This window comes from Aotus nancymaae, unplaced genomic scaffold, assembly GCF_030222135.1.
Source record: "Aotus nancymaae isolate 86718 unplaced genomic scaffold, 86718_ANA_hifiasm-v0.15.2.pri h1tg000003l, whole genome shotgun sequence".
NCBI lineage: Eukaryota > Metazoa > Chordata > Mammalia > Primates > Aotidae > Aotus > Aotus nancymaae.
Window position 1 is genome coordinate 19325246 of NW_026988414.1, and position 22262 is coordinate 19347507.

The 22262-nt window shown below is 39.9% G+C and overlaps 1 protein-coding gene across 2 annotated transcripts in view; it reads right to left on the reverse strand.

Moving 5' to 3' along the window:
* HSDL2 (hydroxysteroid dehydrogenase like 2) overlaps nucleotides 1–22262 on the reverse strand; it is an 83488-nt gene that overhangs the window by 11756 nt on the left and 49470 nt on the right. For both annotated transcript variants that reach the window (XM_064378918.1, XM_064378917.1), the window contains 2 exons: nucleotides 5106–5255; nucleotides 3625–3753 (listed from right to left, as the gene is read on the reverse strand). In XM_064378918.1, the coding sequence (XP_064234988.1) occupies nucleotides 3625–3753; nucleotides 5106–5255 (279 nt within the window). The remainder of the gene's footprint in view (nucleotides 1–3624; nucleotides 3754–5105; nucleotides 5256–22262) is intronic.

The following is a 22262-nucleotide window of genomic DNA, read 5'->3' on the forward strand; positions in this document are numbered from 1 at the left end:
GAGTGGAAACAGGATCAACTGCAAAGAGACATGAGAGAATTTTTTGGTGTGATGAAATGTCCTCAAACTGGACTGCAGTGATGGCTGTGCAACTATAGAGTCATTAAAAATCACTTAATTATGATGGTAGATTTTTTTTATGTGAATTATACCTCACAATACTGATTTAACAAAAGTTTTTTAAAAAGCTACTAAGCTCAGTGTTTTAATACACAAACATACATCCCCTCAAAAGTTTTTTAAAAAGCTACTAAGCTCAGTGTTTTATCCACACATACACCCTCCTCGTGTAAAGTAATATTGTTTAATTTACTTTATTTCTATCATACCGCTTTACCATATAGTGGCCTCTATTGGTCAAAAGGAGAGATTCTGATTATTTGGTTACTGATTGCTTTAATTTTTTTTTTTGAGACAGAGTCTTAGTCAATCACCCAGGCTGAAGTGCAGTGGCTCGATCTCAGCTCACTGCAACCTCTGCCTCCAGGGTTCAAGCGATTCTCATGCCTCAGCCTCCCAAGGAGGTGGAATTACAGGCATGTGCTACCATACCCTGCTAATTTTTGTATTTTTGGTAGAAACAGGGTTCTGCCCTGTTGGCCAAGGTGGTCTCAAACTCCTGACCTCAAGTAATCCATCTGCCTTGGCCTCCCAAAGTGCTGGGATCACAGGCATGAGCCACCATGCTTGGCCTAAATTTTTATATTTATAATGTATCCACTGTATAAATTAGGTATAGAAATAGCTATGATTTCTTCAAAGAGAATTCTTATGATATAAAGTCTAAATTGTGCCCATTTAAAGGAAAGCAGATGGGAAAAACAGTTAAGAATAAAAGGACACAGGAAGCACAAGCAAACTCACTTGCTCCCAATCTAAACCATACCTATAAAATATACTTGATAAGAATAACTAATGCTTTTTTAAAAAATGATTCATATAATTGACTGACCTCATCCAGTGAACCCAAGACCACATTCAAAGAAAGATACTAATGGAAAGCCTGTTATTTCAAGTGTATGCTATATAAGTGAAATGTAAATTAAAGAAGTCACGGCCAGGCACAGTGGCTTACGCCTGTAATCCCAGCACTTTGGGAGGCCGAGGTGAGCGGATTGCCTGAGCTCAGGAGTTCGCGACCAGCCTGGGCAACATGGTGAAACCTCGTCTCTACTAAAATACAAAAAATTAGCCCGGCGTGATGGCATGCGCCTGTAGTCCCAGCTACTCAGGAGGCTGAGACAGAAGAATTGTTTGGACCCAGGAGGCGGGGGTTGCAGTGAGCCCAGATTGTGCCAATGCACTCCAGCCTGGGCCACTCCAGCCTGGGCCACTCTCAAAAAAAAAGAAAAAAGAAAAAAAAAGTTACTTGATTTTTTTCACCTTTGGAGGGCAGACTAGCATAATAATTAAGAGCATAAGCTTTGGAGTTTTCAAATCCTAGCTCTATTTTCTCACGCATCAGCTGACCTTGGGCTTATTATTTAACTGATCAAAGCCTCAGTACTTACTGGTATAAAATGGAGAACATATTTTATTGGAAAGGACTATTGGGAGTATTGCTTAACCCACAGCAATCACATAATAAATAAATCATACATAATTATTGTTATTTCTTTTCAGAAGTTGACAATAAATTTTTATTTTAAATGGTCTTCATGTTAAAACAAATATTTATAAGATTCAGATTCACCAAACATTCAGTGAGCATTTATAAAATGTGTCCAAAGCACTGTGTTTAAGCTCTATGGAGAAAAAGTTGTGGGAACACTGAAGAAACACTAAACAAACTATTAAAAATCATTAAAAGGGCTGGGAGTGGTGGCTCACGCTTATAATCCCAAGCACTTTGGGAGGCTGAAGCCAGTGGATCACTTGAGGTCAGGAGTTCGAGACCAGCCTGGCCAGCATGGTGAAACCCTGTGTCTACTGAAAATACAAAAACTTAGCCGGGTGTGGTGGTGGGCGCCTATACTCTCAGCGACTCTGGAAGCTGAGTCAGGAGAATCACTTGAATCCGGCAGGTGGAGGCTGCAGTGAGCCAAGGTCCTGCCACTGCACTCCAGCCTGGGCGACAACAGCAAAACTCCATCTCAAGAAAAAAAAAATCATTAAGGGGATAACCACTGATAAACATTGAAAGGTGTTATAATGTATTAAGTGAAAAAGATTGCCAAACAATAGTAATGGGTATGATCCTATTTTTATAAGTACACGTGTATATTTACATATACTGACACATACACAAATATACGTATGTATGATGCTAAACCAAATTATGCAAACCATAATAAGATGGCCATAATATACCACAATATACATATATAGATGCTAAACCATAATTTGGTTTGGTTATCGTTTAGCATCATACATATGTATATTATGGTCATCTTTCAGTGGTATGGTAAAAATAATGTTATTTTCTTTTTTCTTAAGTTTATTTTCTCTTTTTTTGAGAGAGGGTCTCATTCTGTTGCCCAGGCTGGAGTACAGTGATGTTATCTTGACTTACTGCAGCCTCAACCACCTGGGCTCAGCTAATCCTCCCACCTCAGCCCCTGGAGTAGCTGGGGACTACAGATGCACATCAGCACGCCCAACCAATTTTTGTATTTTCTGTAGAGAGGGGGTTGCCCCATGTTGCCCAGGCTGGTTTCGAACTCCTGGGTGCAAGTGATCCTCCCATCCTTGGCCTCCCAAAGTGTTGGGTTTACAGGCATGAGCCGCCATGCCTGGCCTATATGTTCTAATTTTTATATGAATGTTTAACACTACTATAAAAAAAGGGAAAAGTTGAAGAAATGCTGATTATTAGTATACCACATACAGATTGGCTCAGATGGAATGTAGGCAATTAGCATCCTGGATTAGAAGTGGAAAGAAAGACTTAGAGGGCACAGAATACACTGTGTTCCCGTTTAGAAAGATTAAAACAGAACAAAGTCTGAATAACATTTATAATTCATTCCATGAAAGACTCTTTAGATCAGAGTGTTATGCTTAAAGTGCTGCTTCTAATTTTTTAGAATTTGAGTTAATTAACTTATCATTTGGAGTAGTGTTCTAAGAGTATAAAAGAGAAAATTATCCTTAATTTCTGGCATAGTTAGAGGTAAATGGACAGAATAGAAAATCAAACAAAAGGTTTTCTGGGTTCAGGACTCCACAGAAAGCAGGGTCACGAGGCCATGGCCGAGGGCTGGTATGTGTTTCCTCCCTATTGAAACAGCTGGCAAGACTGAAGCACGAACTTACTCTCAATAAGCGAGTTGCTGCTACTGAGTTCAGTGCCTCCAGCGACTGGGGTGTTAATGGAAACATAATACTTTAGTCCAGCTAATACGATGAAGCCCACCCAGGAGTCCCTTTGAATTATCTCTCTGTTCCCAATATTATATTACTGGCTTCTCAGTAATGAAAGAAAATCAATCTGACGTCTACCTTCCACTTGTGAGAGGAGGGAGAAGTGGCAATGGAGACAACAGTAAGAATAGCCTTCCCAAAACTAAGATCCCACTGCTGCCAACATGTGTAAGTCTTGATCATTTAGGAAGGGATAAAGCAAAATGTCAGAACTAAATTTTCTCTGAACAATAAAGTAAACTAGTAAACTGGAAAACTCACCTGAAAACATTTTTACAAAGTCATCAGTAGACATACTCATCACAACATCTGCCTGATCAGAAGGCTCTCCATATCCGACATTCCCGCCCTTGCTTTTCAGATCAAGAAACCATGTGCCACCATCTTCACCTAGAGAGATAAACATATAGAAATAAATTTCACAGGAGCCCTTGTTCTCCTTAGATTTAATAATTACTACAATTAGAATAATCTTTAAAAATGCTGTTTCCCAAGTTAAAATCCCCAGACCTCCATCAGTCAAATTCAGCAACTATTTATTAAGCACTTCTAGGTATTCTGCTAGTCTCTGAAGATTCTTCGATAAAAAGAAAACCATGGTTCTACTCACAAAAGAGGAAGTAGAGAGTGATGTAGGAGCACATGAAAGGGTCAAGATACCCAGAGTAGGAAAACTCATAAAAACAAAAAGTAGAACAGTGGTTCCTGGGGATTGGGGGATGGGGGAATGCGAGTTATTGTTTAATGGGCACAGAGTTTCACTTGGAATGATGAAAAAGTTCTGGAGATAGATGGTGATGATGGTTAAAAACAATGTGAATGCATTTAATGCTACTAAGCTGTACACTTAGAAGTGGTTAAAATAGGCCGGGCGTGGTGGCTCATGCCTGTAATCCCAGCACTTTGGGAGACTGAGGCAGGCAGATCACTGGAGATCAGGGGTTCGAGACCAGCCTGGCCAACATGGCGAAACTCCGTTTCTACTAAAAATACAGAATTAGCTGGGTGTGGTGGCATGCATCTGTAATCCCAGCGACTCTGGAGGCTGAAGCAGGAGACTCTCTTGAACCCAGGAGGTGGAGGTAGCAGTAAACTAAAATTGCACCACTGCACTCCAGTCTGGGCAACAAAGCCAGACTCCATCTCAAAATAATAATAATAAATTTTTTTAAATAAGAAAAGTTAAAAAAAAGCTGACTACCTTCAGACTGACCTGGTTAATCTGAAAGACAAAAATGGCAAGGTGCCTATTGTTGATAAATTACTGTATCACACTACCTGTTTATGATCCATATGCCCTTCTAAGCAGGATTTTCTATCAAATATGCCAAAGACTTATATATAATGCTGGGAGTATTTGTAATGAAATTTTACTTTACATATGTCCATACGCACTGATCTTAATCTAACAATAAAAATCACTGGGAGGCCGAAGTCAGAGGATCACTTGAGCCTAGGAGGTCGAGGCCAAAGTGAGGCACGATCATGCCATTGCTCTCCAGCCTGGGTGACAAAGAGTCTATCTCAAAGAAACAATAAAACCAATAGTTATATAAGTTATATATGTCTCTTGAACCCAGGAGGTGGGTTATACAGTTATACAGTTATAGTTGACATTCAAGAGTAAGGGTCGTCAATGCAGCCCACTATCCAGGTGATCCCTGTTGGAGGCTGATTTTCTTCCAAAGGAAACACCCCATTTTGTTTCATAAAAACTTCAGATTACCAGATGCAGTCCTTACCGGAGAGTTCAAACAGATAGATTCCTTGAGTGGCTTTAACAACATCATCACTGAGAGAGTCCTTAACAATTCTAAATGTTTCTTCCACAGCTCCCAAACGTGGTTTTGGTTGCGGCTGTGGTTTCTCTTCTTTGAATTCTGGAACAGCACCTGTAAAATATTATTCAAGCAAATGACCTTAATACTTTGGCAGTGAAGGACCACACACAGAATTAATTAATCAGCAGGACAGACTTGCTACCAATTAGACCTATTTGACCAAAATGACTTTAAATGCATTAATTGGCATCTAAAAGCATGAATCAAATTGACAGAATAACAGTCAAACACACATCAATTATGACTACAAATGTAAATGGTTTATACTCTCCAAATAAAAGGCTGACTTTCAGATTAGATGAAAAAATACTACTATACTATAAATATTTATCATAAACAGACCTTCTATAATCTGAGCACTTTGTGACACCAAGACAGGCAGATTGCTTGAGCCCAGGAGTTCAAGACCAGCCTGAGCAACATGGAGAAACACTGCCTCTACAAAAAGTACAAAAATCAGCTGGGCATGGTGGCTGTTGCCTGCAGTCCCAACTAGTTGGGAGGCTGAGGTGAGAGGATCACTTGAGCCTGGGAGGCAGAGTCTGCAGTGAGCTGAGATTACGTCACTGCACTCCAGCCTGGGTGACGGAGGGAGATCCTGTCTCAAAAAAATAAATAAAAATAAATAGACCTAAACGCAACTACTGGAGTATTACGGATGATAACCAATCCCTCCTTTATCAATTTCTCTGAGTTCTAAAGCCAAATAAGCACAAAAAGACATTGGAATCAGAAAAATGAAAATCAAAATATCAATTGTGGAATTAGTGGAGCTAACCTGGAGACTGTAGCTTGAATGAACAGCCAAGTGTACTTTCTAATCACTCTACCTCTAAATTCAATCTATTCACCTAGTCCTTCCACCCACGGATTGACCCCGCATCCTCCCATCAAGGGTTAGAAATGCTCTGTAAGTAGAGATCATGTGAAACCTGAGGACAGCCTGCTCAGAAAGGACAGAATGCTCAGAAGGGTCTGAACCACACAAGCTCAGTTTCTTCTCCCCATCCCACTTATTCAGATTGTCCCTCCCACTAGATGAAAAGGGAGGTTAAACTATTAGTCCCTGACTGACAGGCTGCCTTCTCTGGAAACACTAGGTCACAGGAATGGAGGTTACCTATAACATTTTAAAACTTGTATTCACTTAACCCATTGTCTATAACAACTCAACATATGATCAGCCAGGAGAAAAGAGCAGTTCATAGGACTGCTTTGCTCCCATATCATGATGCTGTCCCCTAATACTGTCTCTGCTCCTTTATTTATTATTATTTTTTATTTTTTGGGGGGGTACAGAGTCTCTCTTTGTCACCCAGGTTGGAGTGCAGTGACTCGTCTTTGGCTCACTGCAACCTCCGTCTACCAGTTCAAGCAATTCTCCTGCTTCAGGCTCCCGAGTAGCTGGGACTACAGGTGCCCACCACCATGTCTGGGTAATTTTTGAATTTTTAGTAGAGACAGGGTTTCACCATGTTGGCCAGGATGGTCTCAAACTCCTGACCTCAGGTGATTCACCCACCTTGGCCTCCCAAAGTGGTGGGATTACAGGCGTGAGCCACAGTCACCAGCCTCTCTGTTCCTTTATTTACCATCCTAGAATCACACGGGAGCCACTGAGTAGTTGCCCCCGAGAAACAGGTAAGAATAATTCATTAATTAAATTAAATCCAAGGCCAACCAATCTGTTCTCTAGGCTGAAAGTTAATCTGTTTCTCAACTCAGATTATACGTAGCCATCTTGTCCAATACAATTCCTCAAAGGTTATTAAATGAAATCGAATTGATGGCGTCAAGATACTCCATAGTACAAAGTAAGCTATTAATTCATAAAGTATACTGAATATAAACTGCCTTCCATTATGATGTTTCCACAAATTAAAAAATCATTTTCCTTTTATAAGTTAAAGTAGAAACAGATATTAGAGATGAAAGCCTTAAGATCCGATGGAACTAATAAGATATAGACCTAAGGAATTTTTTCAGCCTGTTTTATTATTGTTTTAATATTTACTACAGACAGTGTACCCCTTTATTGCCTGAATAGGGGGCAATCCACTTCTCCTGCCTTGCCCTTAGCATGGCACTGCTTTTTATTGACATGTAACATACATTCAGAAACAGCGATCAGACGTATACAGATCAAAATGCATATAAAAAAGTGAAAACATCGTGTCATCACCACTTAGGTCAAGAAAGAGGACATTACAGATATCCCAGAAGCCCACTCCACAACCCCTCCTAATTGCTAACACCATATATTAGTTTTGTCTCATGTTCGTCTTCAAATAAATGGAATCAATCACATGGCATCTATTCTTTTATGCCTGCCTAACCTTCAAAACTCTTCCAAAAAATGCAAGAGGAGGGAACAATTTCTAATTCATTATGTGAGGCCAGTATTACCATGACACCAAGCCAGACACAGACATACAAGAAAACTGACTAATGTAGACAGACAATATGCGAATGCATATACATGCATACATACATAAAATTCAGCCGAGAAGTGATGAGTTCTACTTTAAAAAGAGCAAGAACTGGGATAGAATGTAAGACTGTTTTAGATAAGGTAGTTTTTGAATGGACACTGAATTAAGCAATATAAGGCTGAACATATAAATACATACACACATACATATTTATCTTATCATTTGAAAACATAAATTTGGCCAATAGTTCGTTTTCACCAGTTAAATTTGAAAAAGGTGTCACCCATGCTTCAGCGATAATACCTAATACTTTATAACCTCCATAATACTTATTTGAGCAATGCCACTTCCCAGTTATTTTCCACATGTACACCAGTGTAAGTGAATGAGGCATATTACTATTAATATGAGGTATTATTATTTAGAAGCCAATTTTAAAACTGACCTATGAATTCCAATTTCTTTCTTTCTTTTCTCTTTCCTTTCTCTTTTTCTTTTCTCTCTCTCTCTCACTCCTTTTTTTTTTTGCAGGATCTTGCTCTGCCACCCATGCTGAAGTACAGTGGCACAATCAAGGTTTACTGCAGCCTTGACCTCCTGAGCTCAAGCTTCCTAAGCATCTGGGACCACAGGCATGTGCCACTATGCCCAGCTAATTTTTTTGTATATTTTGTACAGACAAGATTTCACACTGTTGGCCAGGCTGGGCTCAAACTCCTAGACTCAAGTGATTTACCTACCTCAGTCACCCCACCCTGGGATTACAGACATGAGCCACCACATCTAGCCTCAAAAAATTGTTTTTGAAGACATGGAAAACATTCACAATAATTAAGTAATGTCAAATTAAATGGGAGTCTATGTAGTTAAACATAATATGAATAAAGCGTCTTTCTTCAAAATAAATGAACCAACTGGTAAAATATTTATTTCTGGGTATATGTTTTAAGTTATATGTGCAAAAAAAAAGTGGTTGAAAGGAAATAAGCCAAAACATAGATGTATTTATAATTGGATTACAAGTGACTTTTAAATTTTTCTTTGAGCTGTTCTATACCTTTTTATATTTCTGTATTAAGCTTTTCTTTTTAAAATTGTTTTAATTTTTAATTTTTTTAAATTATACTTTAAGTTCTGGGGTACATGTGCAGATCATGCAGGACTGTCACACGTGTATACACATGCCATGGTGGTTTGCTGCATCCATCCCCCCATCACCTACATTAGGTATTTCTCCTCATCTTATCCCTCCCCAATCCCCCCACTCCCTGCTATCCCTCCCCTAGCCCCCCAACCCCCAACAGGCCCCAGTGGGTGATGTTCCCCTCCCTGGTTCCCCACTTATGAGTGAGAACATGCGGTGTTTGGTTTTCTGTTCTTGTGTCAGTTTGCTGAGAATGATGGTTTCCAGCTTCATCCATGTCACTGCAAAGGACATGAACTCATCCTTTTTTGTGGCTGCATAGTATTCCATGGTGTATATGTGCCACATTTTCTTTATCCAGTCTATCACTGATGGGCATTTCGGTTGGTTCCAAGTCTTTGCTATTGTGAATAGTGCTGCAATAAACATACGTGTGCATGTGTCTTTATAATAGAACAATTTATCATCCTTTGGGTATATACCCAGTAATGGGATTGCTGGGTCAAATAGTATTTCTGGTTCTAGATCCTTGAGGAATTGCCACACTGACTTCTACAATGGTTGAACTAGTTTACACTCCCACCAACAGTGTAAAAGCGTTCCTATTTCTCCACATCATCTCCAGCATCTGCTGTCTCCAGATTTTTTAATGAGTGCCATACAAACTGGCATGAGATGGTATCTCAGTGTGGTTTTGATTTGCATTTCTCTAATGTCCAGTGATGATGAGCATTTTTTCATATGTTGGTTGGCTGCATAAATGTCTTCTTTTGAAAAGTGTCTGTTCATATACTTCACCCACTTTTTGATGGGTTTTTTTTTCTTGTAAATTTGTTTTAGTTCCTTGTAGATTCTGGATATTAGCCCTTTGTCAGATGAGTAGATTACAAATATTTTTTCCCATTTTGTTGGTTGCCAATTCACTCTAATCATTGTTTCTTTTGCTGTGCAGAAGCTCTGAAGTTTAATTAGATCCCATTTGTCTATTTTGGCTTTTGTTGCCATTGCTTTTGGTGTTTTAGTCATGAAGTCCTTGCCTATGCCTATGTCTTGAATGGTATTGCCTAGGTTTTCTTCTAGGGCTTTTATGGTGTTAGGTCGTATGTTTAAATCTTTAATCCATCTGGAGTTAATGTTTGTATAAGGTATAAGGAAGGGATCCAGTTTCTGCTTTCTGCACATGGCTATCCAGTTTTCCCAACACCATTTATTAAACAGGGAATCTTTTCCCATTGCTTGTTTTAGTCAGGTTTGTCAAAGATCAGATGGTTGTAGATGTGTGGCATTACTTCCGAGGCCTGTGTTTTGTTCCATTGGTCTATATCTCTGTTTTGGTGCTAGTACCATGCTGTTTTGATTACTGTAGCCTTGTAGTATAGTTTCAAGTCAGGTAGTGTGATGCCTCCAGCTTTGTTCTTTTTGTTTAGGATTGTCTTGGCTATGCAGGCTCTTTTTTGGTTCCATATGACGTTTACGGTGATTTTTTCCAGTTCTGTGAAGAAGGTCAATGGTAGCTTGACGGGGATAGCACTGAATCTATAAATTACTTTGGGCAGTATGGTCATTTTCACTATATTGATTCTTCCTAACCATGAGCATGGAATGTTTTTCCATCTGTTTGTGTCCTCTCTTATTTCCTTGAGCAGTGGTTTCTAGTTCTCCTTGAAGCGGTCCTTCATGTCCCTTGTTAGCTGTATTCCTAGGTATTTTATTCTCTTTGTAGCAGTTGTGAATAGGAGTTCATTCATAATTTGGCTCTCTGTCTGTTATTGGTGTATAGGAATGCTTGTGATTTTTGCACATTGATTTTGTATCCTGAGACTTTGCTGAAGTTGCTTATCATCTTAAGGAGATTTTGGGCTGAGATGATAGGGTGTTCTAAACATACAATCATGTCATCTGCAAATAAAGACAATTTGACTTCCTCTTTTCCTAATTGAATACCCTTTATTTCTTTTTCTTGCCTGATTGCTCTGGCCACAACTTCCAATACTACGTTGAATAGGAGTGGTGAGAGAGGGCACCCTTGTCTAGTGCCAGTTTTCAAAGGGAATGCTTCCAGTTTTTGCCCATTCAGTACAATATTGGCTGTGGGTTTGTCATAAATAGCTTTTATTATTTTGAGATGCATTCCATCAATACCTAGTTTATTGAGAGTTTTTAGCATAAAGAACTGTTGAATTTTGTCAAAGGCCTTCTCTGCATCTATGGAGATAATCATGTGGTTTTTGTCTCTGGTTCTGTTTATGTGATGGATTACGTTTATAGATTTGCGTATGTTGAACCAGCCTTGCATCCCCGGGATGAAGCCGATTTGATCATGATGGATAAGCTTTTTGATGTGCTGTTGGATTCAGTTTGCCAGTATTTTACTGAAGATTTTCACATCAATGTTCATCATGGATACTGGCCTGAAATTTTCTTTTTTAGTTGTGTCTCTGCCAGGTTTTGGTATCAGGATGATGTTGGTCTCATAAAATGAGTTGGGGAGGATTCCCTCTTTTTGTATTGTTTGGAATAGTTTCAGAAGGAATGGTACCAGCTCCTCTTTGTATATCTGGTAGAATTCGGCTGTGAACCCATCTGGACCTGGACTTTTTTTGGTTGGTAGGCTATTAATTGCTGCCTCAACTTCACACCTTGTTATTGGTCTATTCAGGGATTCAACTTCTTCCTGGTTTAGTCTTGGGAGGGTCTAAGTATCCAGGAATTTATCCATTTCTTCTAGATTTACTGGTGTATGTGCATAGAGGTGTTTGTAGTAATCGCTGATGGTCATTTGTATTTCTGTGGAATTGGTGATGATATCCCCTTTATTATTTTTTATTGCATCTATTTGATTCTTCTCTCTTTTCTTTTTTATTAGTCTGGCTAGCAGTCTATCTATGTTGTTGATCTTTAAAAAAAAAAAAAAAAACAGCTCCTGGATTAATTAATTTTTTCAAGAGTTTTTTGTGTCTCTATCTCCTTCGGTTCTGCTCTGATCTTGGTTATTTCTTGTCTTCTGCTAGCTATTGAATTTATTTGATCTTGCTCCTCTAGTTCTTTTAATTGTGACAATAGGGTGTCAATTTTAGATCTTTCCTTGCTTCTCATGTGGGCATTTATTGCTATAAATTTCCCTGTAGACACTGCTATAAATGTGTCCCAGAGATTCTTGTACATTGTGTCTTCATTCTCATTGGTCTCAAAGAACATCTTTATTTCTGCCTTCATTTCATTATTTATCCAGTAGTCATTCAGGAGCATGTTGTTCAGTTTCCATGTAGTTGTGTGGTTTTGAGTGAGTTTATTAATCCTGAGTTGAAATTTGATTGCACTGTGGTCTGAGAGACTGTTTGTTATGATTTCCATTGTTTTGCATTTGCTGAAGAGTGATTTACTTCCAATTATGTGGTTAATTTTAGAGTAAGTGTGATGTGGTGCTGAGAAGAATGTATATTCTGTGGATTTGGGGTGGTGAGTTCTGTAGATATTCTATTAGGTCCGCTTGGTTGAGTTCAAGTCTTGGATATCCTTGTTAATTTTATGTCTTGTTGATCTGTCTAATATTGACAGTAGAGTGTTAAAGTCTCCCACTATTATTGTGTGGGAGTCTAAGTCTCTTTGTAGGTCATTAAGAACTTGCTTTATGTATCTGGGTGCTCCTGTATTGGGTGCATATATATTTAGGATAGTTAGCTCTTCTTGTTGCATTGATCCCTTTACCATTATGTAGTGCCCTTCTTTGTCTCTTTTGATCTTTGTTGGTTTAAAGTCTGTTTTATCAGAGACTAGGATTGTAACTCTTGCTTTTTTTCTCTCCATTTGCTTGGTAAATCTTCCTCCATCCCTTTATTTTGAGTCTGTGTGTGTCTTTGCACATGAGATGGGTTTGCTGGATACAGCACACTGATGGGTCTTGATTGTTTATCCAATTTGCCAGTCTGTGTCTTTTGATTGGTGCATTTAGTGCATTTACATTTAAGGTTGATATTGTTATGTATTTAATCCTGCCATTTTGATACTAGCTGGTTGTTTTGCTCGTTAGTTGATGCAGTTTCTTCATTGTGTCAATGGTCTTTACCATTTAGTATGTTTTTGCAGTGGTTGGTACTAGTTGTTCCTTTTCTTATTTAGTGCTTCCTTCAGGAGCTCTTGTAAGGCAGGCCTGGTGGTGACAAAATCTCTCAGCAATTGCTTGTCAGTAAAGGATGTTATTTCTCCTTCACTTAGGAAGCTTAGTTTGGCTGGATATGAAATTCTAGGTTGAAATTTCTTTTCTTTAAGGATGTTGAATATTGGCCCCCACTCTTCTGGCTTGTAGGGTTTCTGCCCAAGAGATCCGCTGTGAGTCTGATGGGCTTCCCTTTATGGGTTACCCGACCTTTCTCTCTGGCTGCCCTTATCATTTTTTCCTTCATTTCAACCCTGGTGAATCTGATGATTATGTGACCTGGGGTTGCTCTTCTTGAGGAGTATCTTTGTGGTGTTCTCTGTATTTCCTGGATTTGAATGTTGGCCTGCCTTGCTAGGTTGGGAAAGTTCTCCTGGATAATATCCTGAAGAGTGTTTCCCAGCTTGGTTTCATTCTCCCCATCACATTCAGGTACACTGATCAAACATAGATTAGGTCTTTTCACATATTCTCATATTTCTTGGAGGCTTTGTTCATTTCTTTTCACTCTTTTTTCTCTAATCTTGCCTTCTCATTTTATTTCATTGAGTTGATCTTCAATCTCTGATATCCTTTCTTCAACTTGATCAATTTGGCTATTGAACTTGTGTATGCTTTGCGAAGTTCTCGTACTGTGTTTTTCAGCTCCATCAAGTCGTTTATGTTCTTCTCTCAGCTAGTTATTCGAGTTAGCATTTCGTCTAACCTTTTTTCAAAGTTTTTAGTTTCTTTGCATTGGGTTAGAACATGCACCTTTTGCTCAGAGAAGTTTGTTATTACCCATGTTCTGAAGCCTGCTTCTGTCAATTCATCAAATTCATTCTCCATCCAGTTTTGTTCCCTTGCTGGTGAGGAATTGTGATCCCCTGGAGGAGAAGAGGCGTTCTGGTTTTTGGTGACTTCAACCTTTTTGCGCTGGTTTCTTCCCATCTTCGTGGATTTATCTACCTTTGGTCTTTGAAGTTGTTGACTTTTGGATGAGGTCTCTGAGTGGACATCCTTTCTGTTGATGTTGAAGCTATTTCTTTGTTTTTTAGTCTTTCTTCTAAAAGTCAGGTCCCTCTGCTGCAGGACGGCTGGAAGTCCACTTCAGACCCTGCTTGCCTGGGAATCACCCGCAGGAGCTGCAGAACAGCAAGGATTGCTGCCTGTTCCTTCCTCTGGTAGCTTTGTCCCAGGAGGGTATCTGCCAGATAACAGTCAGAGCTCTCCTGTATGAGGTGTCTCTTTGGATATACGGGAGTCAGGGAGCCACTTGAGGAGGCAGTCTGTCCCTTATCAGAGCTCAAGTGCTATGCTGGGACCTCCATAGCTCTCTTCATAGCTGCTGGGCAGAGATGTTTAAGTCTACTGAAGTGGAACTCACAACTGTCCCTTTTCCCAGGTGCTCTGTCCCAGGAAGGTGGGGCTTCATTTATAAGTCCCTGACAGGCTGCTGCCTTTTTTCAGAGATGCCCTGTCCAGCAAGGAGGGAGTCTAGTCACAATGTGCCTGTAGAGGCCTTGCTGAGCTGCTGGGGCTCAGCCTAGCTGCTGTGTGAACTTCCTTGCAATTTTGTTTACACAGGCAAGGTTAGAACTGCCTCAGTAAAGGCAGACTGCTTCGGTAATGGCGGACGCCCCTCCCCACACCCAGCTCCATGGTCCCAGGTTGAGCTCAAACTGCTGTGCTGGCTGTGAAAATCTCAAGCTGTGCTGGCTGCAAAAATCTCAAGTCAGTGGGTTTCAGTTTGCTAGTCTTTATTTGGGTGGGACCCACCAAGCCAGATCACTTGGCTCCCTGCCTTCAGCCCCCCTTTTTTCTTCAGGGGAATGAGCAGTTCTGTCTCACAGGTGGTCCAAGCCCTGACTAAAATGGCCACCCAGTTTTGTGCTGGAAACCTGCGGTGCTGGTGTTGACAGGCGTCAGCGGGAATCTCCTGGTCTGTAGGCTGTAAAGACCATGGGAAAAGCGCAGTATCTGAGCTGGAGTGCCGAAGTGTCTGGAAAAGTCCCTGATGGCCTCCCTTGGGTAGGAGAGGGAATCCTCCAGTCCCTTGCACTTCCCGGCTGAGGCAATGCCCCACCCTGCCTCTGTTCGCCCTCCTTGGGCTATACCCACTGTTCAACCACTCCCATTGAGATGAACCTGGTACCTTGGTTGGAAATGTGGAGCACTTGCCTTCTGTGTCACTCTTGCAGGAACTACGCTCTGGAGCTGTTCCTATTTGGCCATCTTGGTGGAAGTTCCCTAATTTTTAATTTTTTAATTTTTTTCTTATTGTAGAGATGGGGTCTCTCTATGTTGCCCAGGCTGGTCTTGAACGCCTGTCCTCAAGTGATCGTCTTGCCTCTGCATCCCACAGTGTTATGATTACAGGTGTGAGCCCCTACACCCTGACTGTACAAGGCTTTCCATATAGACTAATTTAAAATGCTGTCAAAATGGAGTAAATTATATAACAAAATCTATTGGATGTAGCCAAAACTATAGTAAGGGGATAAATGCACAAAGTTTATTTCATTATTTTAAAAGAAATAAAATAAAGTATTAGCCCAACAAGCAAGAACAGGAACAAAAGCAACCTCAAAGAAAGCAGGAAGGAGAAAATAACAAAGCAAAAGTAAAAAATTAAGGAATCAGATGGTTGCACAATTCTAGGAAGATGCTAAAAATCACTAGACACTTTAAAATGGGGAATTTTTTTTTTTTCCTGAAACAGAGTTTCACTCTGTTGTCCCGGCTGGAGCGCAGTAGTATGATCTCAGCTTAGTGCAGCCTCCACCTCCCAGGCTCAAGTGATCCTCCTGCCTCAGCCTCCCGAGTAGCTGAGATTACAGATGTGTCCCACCACATCTGGCTAATTTTTTGTGTTTTTAGTACAGATGGAGTTTTGCCATGTTGCCCAGGCTGGTCTCAAACTCCTCAACTCAGACAATCTGCCTGTCTTAGCCTCCCAAAGTGCTAGGATTACAGGAATGAGCCACCACACCTGGCCTAAAATGGTGAATTTTTTGGTGTATGTAAGTTATATCTCAAGTTGTTATTAAAAAGATTATGAACCAGAAAACAGAAAAGCAGTAAAATTTAAAATGAAATAAAATTTAAAGTCTGGTGCTTTTGAGAAAAAAATAAGATACCATAAAATCAGCAACTAATCAAGAAAAAAGAAAAATAATTTTTAAAAAAGAGGAAAGAGATAAAATAGTTTGAAAACTTTAAAAAATTTAAGTGAAATACTATATGTCAACCCTTAAATAGGTTTTGAAACTTCAAATGGATAATTTTGGGGTTTTTTTTTAAAAGCCTATAATTGAATAAAATAAAAGTTTTGAAAGAAGTAACTTCAGAAAAGACCCAAATGATTTAGTAGGTATTTCAAACCTTCAAAGAAAAGAGCATAGAAAGAGAAAATTACTCAATTCATTTACCATATTCAAAATGTAACAAGTTTATTACACCAGAAAAAGTAGACACCAATGTAACTTCTCTGATTAAAAAAAAAAAAGTCCATCTTATACAAATGTTAACACCTTACTTATGGTAAAATCTGAAGATTTTATCATTAAAATTAAGAATAAAATAAAGATAATTAAAATAAAATAGTTTTAATGAACTTCTTGGAAGTTCAAGTCAGTGTATTAAGATATATGCCAGAAACAATCCTAGGAAGACATTATTATTAAATGTAGACAAGAAGTTTTACCACGTAGAAAATTCAAGATAATTAATAATAATTGCAGCAACCAATAGTTATAGGGGCTTACTATATCACATGTACAATGTGATGTACTATCCCTCTTATTCCTCACAATAATTACACAAGGGAAGTAAGAGGTGAGAAAGCTGTTACAGAGACCTGAAGTGATATGCCCAAAATGACAGATATAAGTGGCAGGCACCAGATTTGAACCAAGGCCTGTCTTACTCCAAAGTTTATGCTTTCAACGAGTACCCTCTCTGTCTCAGAAACTACCAGAAGTCTTTAAAAACAACAACAACAAGCTCATGATGGTGACAGACACGGAACATACAAAAGTTAATTTTCCCCTTTTTATTTTTAACTTGCCTTGTTCCAGAAAGCATTTCAATTTGTTTAATAAAAACAAATGCAATTCAAGATTAAATCCAGGCAGTCTGACTCCAGAGCCTGCAATTTTATCCACTGAGTAATAAATGTTTCCTCCATATTTTCTTCTATGTTTAGCAATCTAATTTTTATATAGCCAACATAAAAGCTGAGCACAATGCCAAGATGTGAAACTCACCAGAAGTTGACCAAGCAAAGGCTGCTAAAGCAAGGGCAGCGAAGATGCAGGCTTTCTTCATGTTTCCATAGGCAGGTCATGTGTTTCGTTTTAGCAGTTACACCAGAGAGAACTGATTCTGTCATATAAATAACTGCTGGAACCCCTCCCTTCCTAGTGTGTGACTACTTCAGGTGATTTGTGTATTAGTCAAGATAAATCATCTACGTATGAGGTGCCAAGGAGATTGCAGCAAAAACTTTAGTTTATCCCTGAAAGACATTTGCCAAGAGATAAATTGCATAATTTATCACCTGGATTATTGAGACGTAAACATGATGAGTTTGCACAAGAGAAAAACACTTCGGAAGACAAAAAACAAACCTGTGATAGATTTTAAAGGTGCAGCCATCAGACTACAAATATGTAAGCCTGACTGGGAAGGAAACATTTATAGAATTCCAATACCCAAAAGAAGGTAACATATGGCTAGCAGTCCCTGACACAGGCCCTCCTAACTTCATGCTGAAAAAATAAAAAAATGTACACAAACAAAAAAGGGGAAATACTGAACATCACCTAGACTGACACACAATCTACTGTCTGAATTTAGGAAGAGAGGTTCAGCAGCTCTAAGGCACACAGAGTCAGCCTAAGAAAGACAGGTCTCCTGTGCTTTCTCTCATGAAAGATCTCAAAGAAAGAATACCTCTGCCTACCTGAACAAAGAAGAAAGACTCACACTGGATCAGACTCTGGGCTTGTACCAACTAGAAGATCAGGAATTGTCTCTCTGTTTTACAGATGCTACTTTTCAAGACACACTCAATATGATTCCTCATCCTCATCTTTCAAATCCAGTTCCAAAGATTGTAGCTCCCAAATAAGAGAAGCAGGCAGTAGGGGAGCCCTGCAGTGGAATATCCTGGGAAGTACATGCCCCAAGGCATGGCTGACAAGGACGGGGAGGGGAAGAACCTTGGCAGCAGGACATTATCCAGGAGAGAGTAGTTTTTGTGTTTTTGATGTGTTTCATGTTGCTTTTGAGATAAGGTCTTACTCTGTCCTCCAGGCTGGAGTGCAATGGCGTAATCACAGCTCACTGCAACCTTGACCTCCTGGGCTCAAGTGATCCTCCCGCCTCAGCCTCCCAGGTACCTGAGACCATAGGTACGTACCACCATGCCTGGCTGCTGTTAAAATTTTTTTGTAGAAGTGGGATCTTGCTACTGCTACATTGCCCAGGCTCATCTCAAACTCCTGGCCTCAGGCGATCCTCCCACCACAGCCTCCCAGAGTGCTAGGTTTACAGGCATTAGCCACTGAGCCAGGCCTGGAGAGTGGTTTTAAACAGAGGAAGTAAAGGAAGGTCACATGTCAGCCTTGCACACTGGCCTGAGGTGCCCAACAGATGCTAAATCAGAAACTACAGCTCAGAAAAAGGAATTCCTCCAGATGGACAGAGAGTGGAGTCAAAAGCAACCTATACATCCCTGCCTGTTGACTACACTAGCTCTAGAGATATCTCCTAATATGAGGACAAGTTAATGGAAAAAAAAAATAACCTGATGCCTGTGAAAAAAATAATGTGCCACAAGGGCAATGGAGGCTATTCTGAAGAGCAAATAACTAAAAATAATTTACCATGAAACCCACAAGAATTTCTCCACATGAAAACTATATCATTATGATGTGTCAATATAGATTTATCAATTGTAATAAATATACCACTCTGGTAGAGGATGCTGATAACGAAGGAAGTTAGGCATGTGTGAGGCAGGCAAGTATATGGGATGTTTCTATACCTTCCTCTCAGTTTTGCTGTGAATCTAAAATTGCTCTAAAAAATAAAGCCTTGGCTGATCACAGTGGCTCATGCGTGTAATCCTAGCATTTTGGGGGGCCATGGTGGGCAGATCACCTGAGGTCAAGAGTTCAAGACCAGCCTGGCCAACATGGCGAAATTCCATCTCTACTAAAAATACAAATATTAGTCGGGTGTGGTGGCACACACATGTAATCCCAGCTACTAGGGAGGCGGAGGCAGGAGAATTGCTTGCATCTGGGAGGTGGAGGTTACAGTGAACTGAGATCATGCCACTGTACTCCAGCCTGGGCAACAGAGTGAGACTCTGTCTCAAAATAAATAAATAAATAAAGCCTTAAAAAAAACTATATGAAACAGGGATAGAAAGTCACATATAAGATGAAAAGACAATAGGATAAAATTAAAAAGGAAGTGAGAGAAATACAAGCACAATAGCAAATTAAAGTAACCATTTGAGAGAGCGTGGAACAGAAACTAAGCTGTAGGACACCTTATCAGACTGCTCTTTTTAATACAGAGGACAAACTTAAAAAGACTCCAGAATGCAGAAGAGAAAGTCGGAACTAATGAGAAATGGTGCTAACTACAGGGAAAGGGAAAGGGAAGCCAAGGTAAGAATAAGTGTTTCTGAGAATCCAGAACAACTGGAACAGAAGCAATTAAAACTACAACTAAAGGAAAACAGGCCCGGCGCCATGGCTCATGCCTGTAATCCCAGCACACTGGGAGGCCGAGGCAGGATGATTGTTTGAGGCCAGTAGTTTGAGACCAGCCTGGACAATATAACAAGACCTCATCTTAACAAAAAATTTAAAAATTAGCTGGGCGTGGTGGCATGCACCTCTAGTCCCAGCCATTAGGGAGGCTGAGGTGAGAGGATAGTTTGAGTCCAGGACTTTGAGGGCTGCAGTGGGCTGTGATCGAGCTGCTGCACTCCAGCTTGGACAACAGGGCAAGACCCAGTCTCTAAAACAAATAAAAAATAAAAATAAGAATAAACTGGAAGTCAAAAAAAAAAAAAAAAAAGACTAAGTGGGTTCCCTGTGTTCTGGTGGAGAGTAGAGGTGGGGGAATCAATGAAGAAATGATGGTATTGCATTTTTTTTTTTTTTTTTTTTGAGATAGAGTCGCACTCTCTCACCCAGGCTAGAGTTCAGTGGCTTGATCAGAGCTCACTGCAACCTCAAATTCCTGAACTCAAGTGATCTTCCCTCCCACCTCAGCCTCTAACTGGCTGGAATTACAGGCATGCACCATTACATCCAGCTAATTTTTGTATTGTTTTGTAGAGACAAGGTTTCGCCATGTTGCCCAGGCTGGTCTTAAACTCCTGGGCTCAAGCGATCCTCCCACCTCAGCCTCCTCCCAAAGTTCTGGAACTACAGGCATGAGCCACCATGCCTGGTTGATACTGCTTTTAAGATGGTGGGGGGGAACCCATCAATTTAAAACTATATACACAGTCTATAATAATTACATATATATCATATAAGAGCTAACATACACAGGGACGAATACTGGAAAAGGTCCAATGGAATGGTAACAAGGATTATTCTAAGTTGTGGGTGCAGTAGAAAGGTGAACCTTTCCCCCTTTGGAAATGGGGGATACACATGGTTCTCAGAGAAGTGAACTATGAGAGGACATAAGAAATAAGCTGAGTGTGTACCTATGCAACAATCTTGCATGTTCTTCACATGTACCCCAAAACCTAAAATGCAATAAAAATAAAAATAAACATAAAATAAAATAAAATTTAAAAATAAGCTGAAAGAGGTAAGTTATAGCCCAGGCCACTATCTATATGACTATATTAATATATCTACAGAAAATGTAAAGTAAAATTGCTATTAACTGAACCACACAGAATCGAAAAAAGAGAGCTACAGACCTAAATGCTCCTGCAGCATTAGGTGGGGGAAGTTAGCCAAAGGAATTTGAGTCTTCTGACCTTAAGGGTGAGAACACTGCTTATGTGGAGATGGCTAAAGGCAAAGTTATCCCTATCAAAGCCTGATGCCAGGAAACAATGACTTTACATTCTACCTATCTAACCCCCTTGTTCTGATTCCATGGTCATGAAATGACCTTCTGCTTATGATTCTGTTCCACGCATAATTATATCCAAAGGAAGAGAATGTGCTGATCAAGCAACTACATGTTTACCCTATGAGATGGCAACTCCTTGTTATAAATTAATAAACTGGATTATCCGGGGAAAGAATGTGCTAATTTATCTATTTATTTGAGACAGTGTCTTGCTTTGTTGCCCAGGCTGGAGTGCTGTAGCTCAGTCATAGCTCACTGCAGCCTCAAACTCTTGAGCTCAAGGGATCCTCCTGCCTTAGTCTCCTGAGTAGCTGGAACTACAGGCATGTGCTACGCTGCCCAGCTAATTTTTAAAAATATTTTTTGTATGGACAGGATCTCACCATGTTACCCAGACGAAGAATATGCTAAAATTTAAAAGACTAAGTATTTAAGCGTGAGGAAAGCTATTTAAGCTTACTGGTTAAAGACATGAGCTTTGGAATCAGAGAAATACAAGTCTTTTGTTTCATTTTGTTTTGTTTGTTTGAGACAGAGTTTTGCTCTTGTTGCTCAGGTTGGAGTGTAATGGCATGATCTCGGCTCATGACAACCTCCACCTCCCGGGTTCAAGTGATTCACCTGCCTCAGCCTCCCAAGTAGCTGGGATTACAGGTGCCCACCACCACACCTGGCTAATTTTTGTATTTTTAGTAGAGATGGGGTTTCCCCTTATTAGTCAGGCTCATCTCAAACTCGCAACCTCAGGTGATCCACCTGCCTCAGCCTCCCAAAGTGCTGGGATTACAGGCGTGAACCACCATGCATGGCAGAAATATGAGTTTAAATCTTGGCTCTGCCACCTGCTGGCTGTGCAATCGCAGATGCAAAATGAGATTATTATCTGTCTTGAGGGAGCATAGGCATTAAACAGGACAATGCATACAAAGTACTGAGCAGTGTTTGGCACTTAGTAGGTGCCCAGTAAATATCTGTTGAATAAACAAAATGAATATACATGATCAATAAGTGGTTCTTATTATTTAAAATTTGGAATTTAAATGAGCTCAGTTCATGCATGCCTTCCTTTAAAAGACAGATCCAATCTTAGGGCATTGGGCAAAAATCAGAGTTTTGGACTTAACTAACTTGAAGATCAGATTCTTCCAGACTTTGATAAGCTCTCTAGGTATTTTCCACCATCCTGTAAAAGGTCTTTTGAATAAAGACTGACAGTCTTGTTT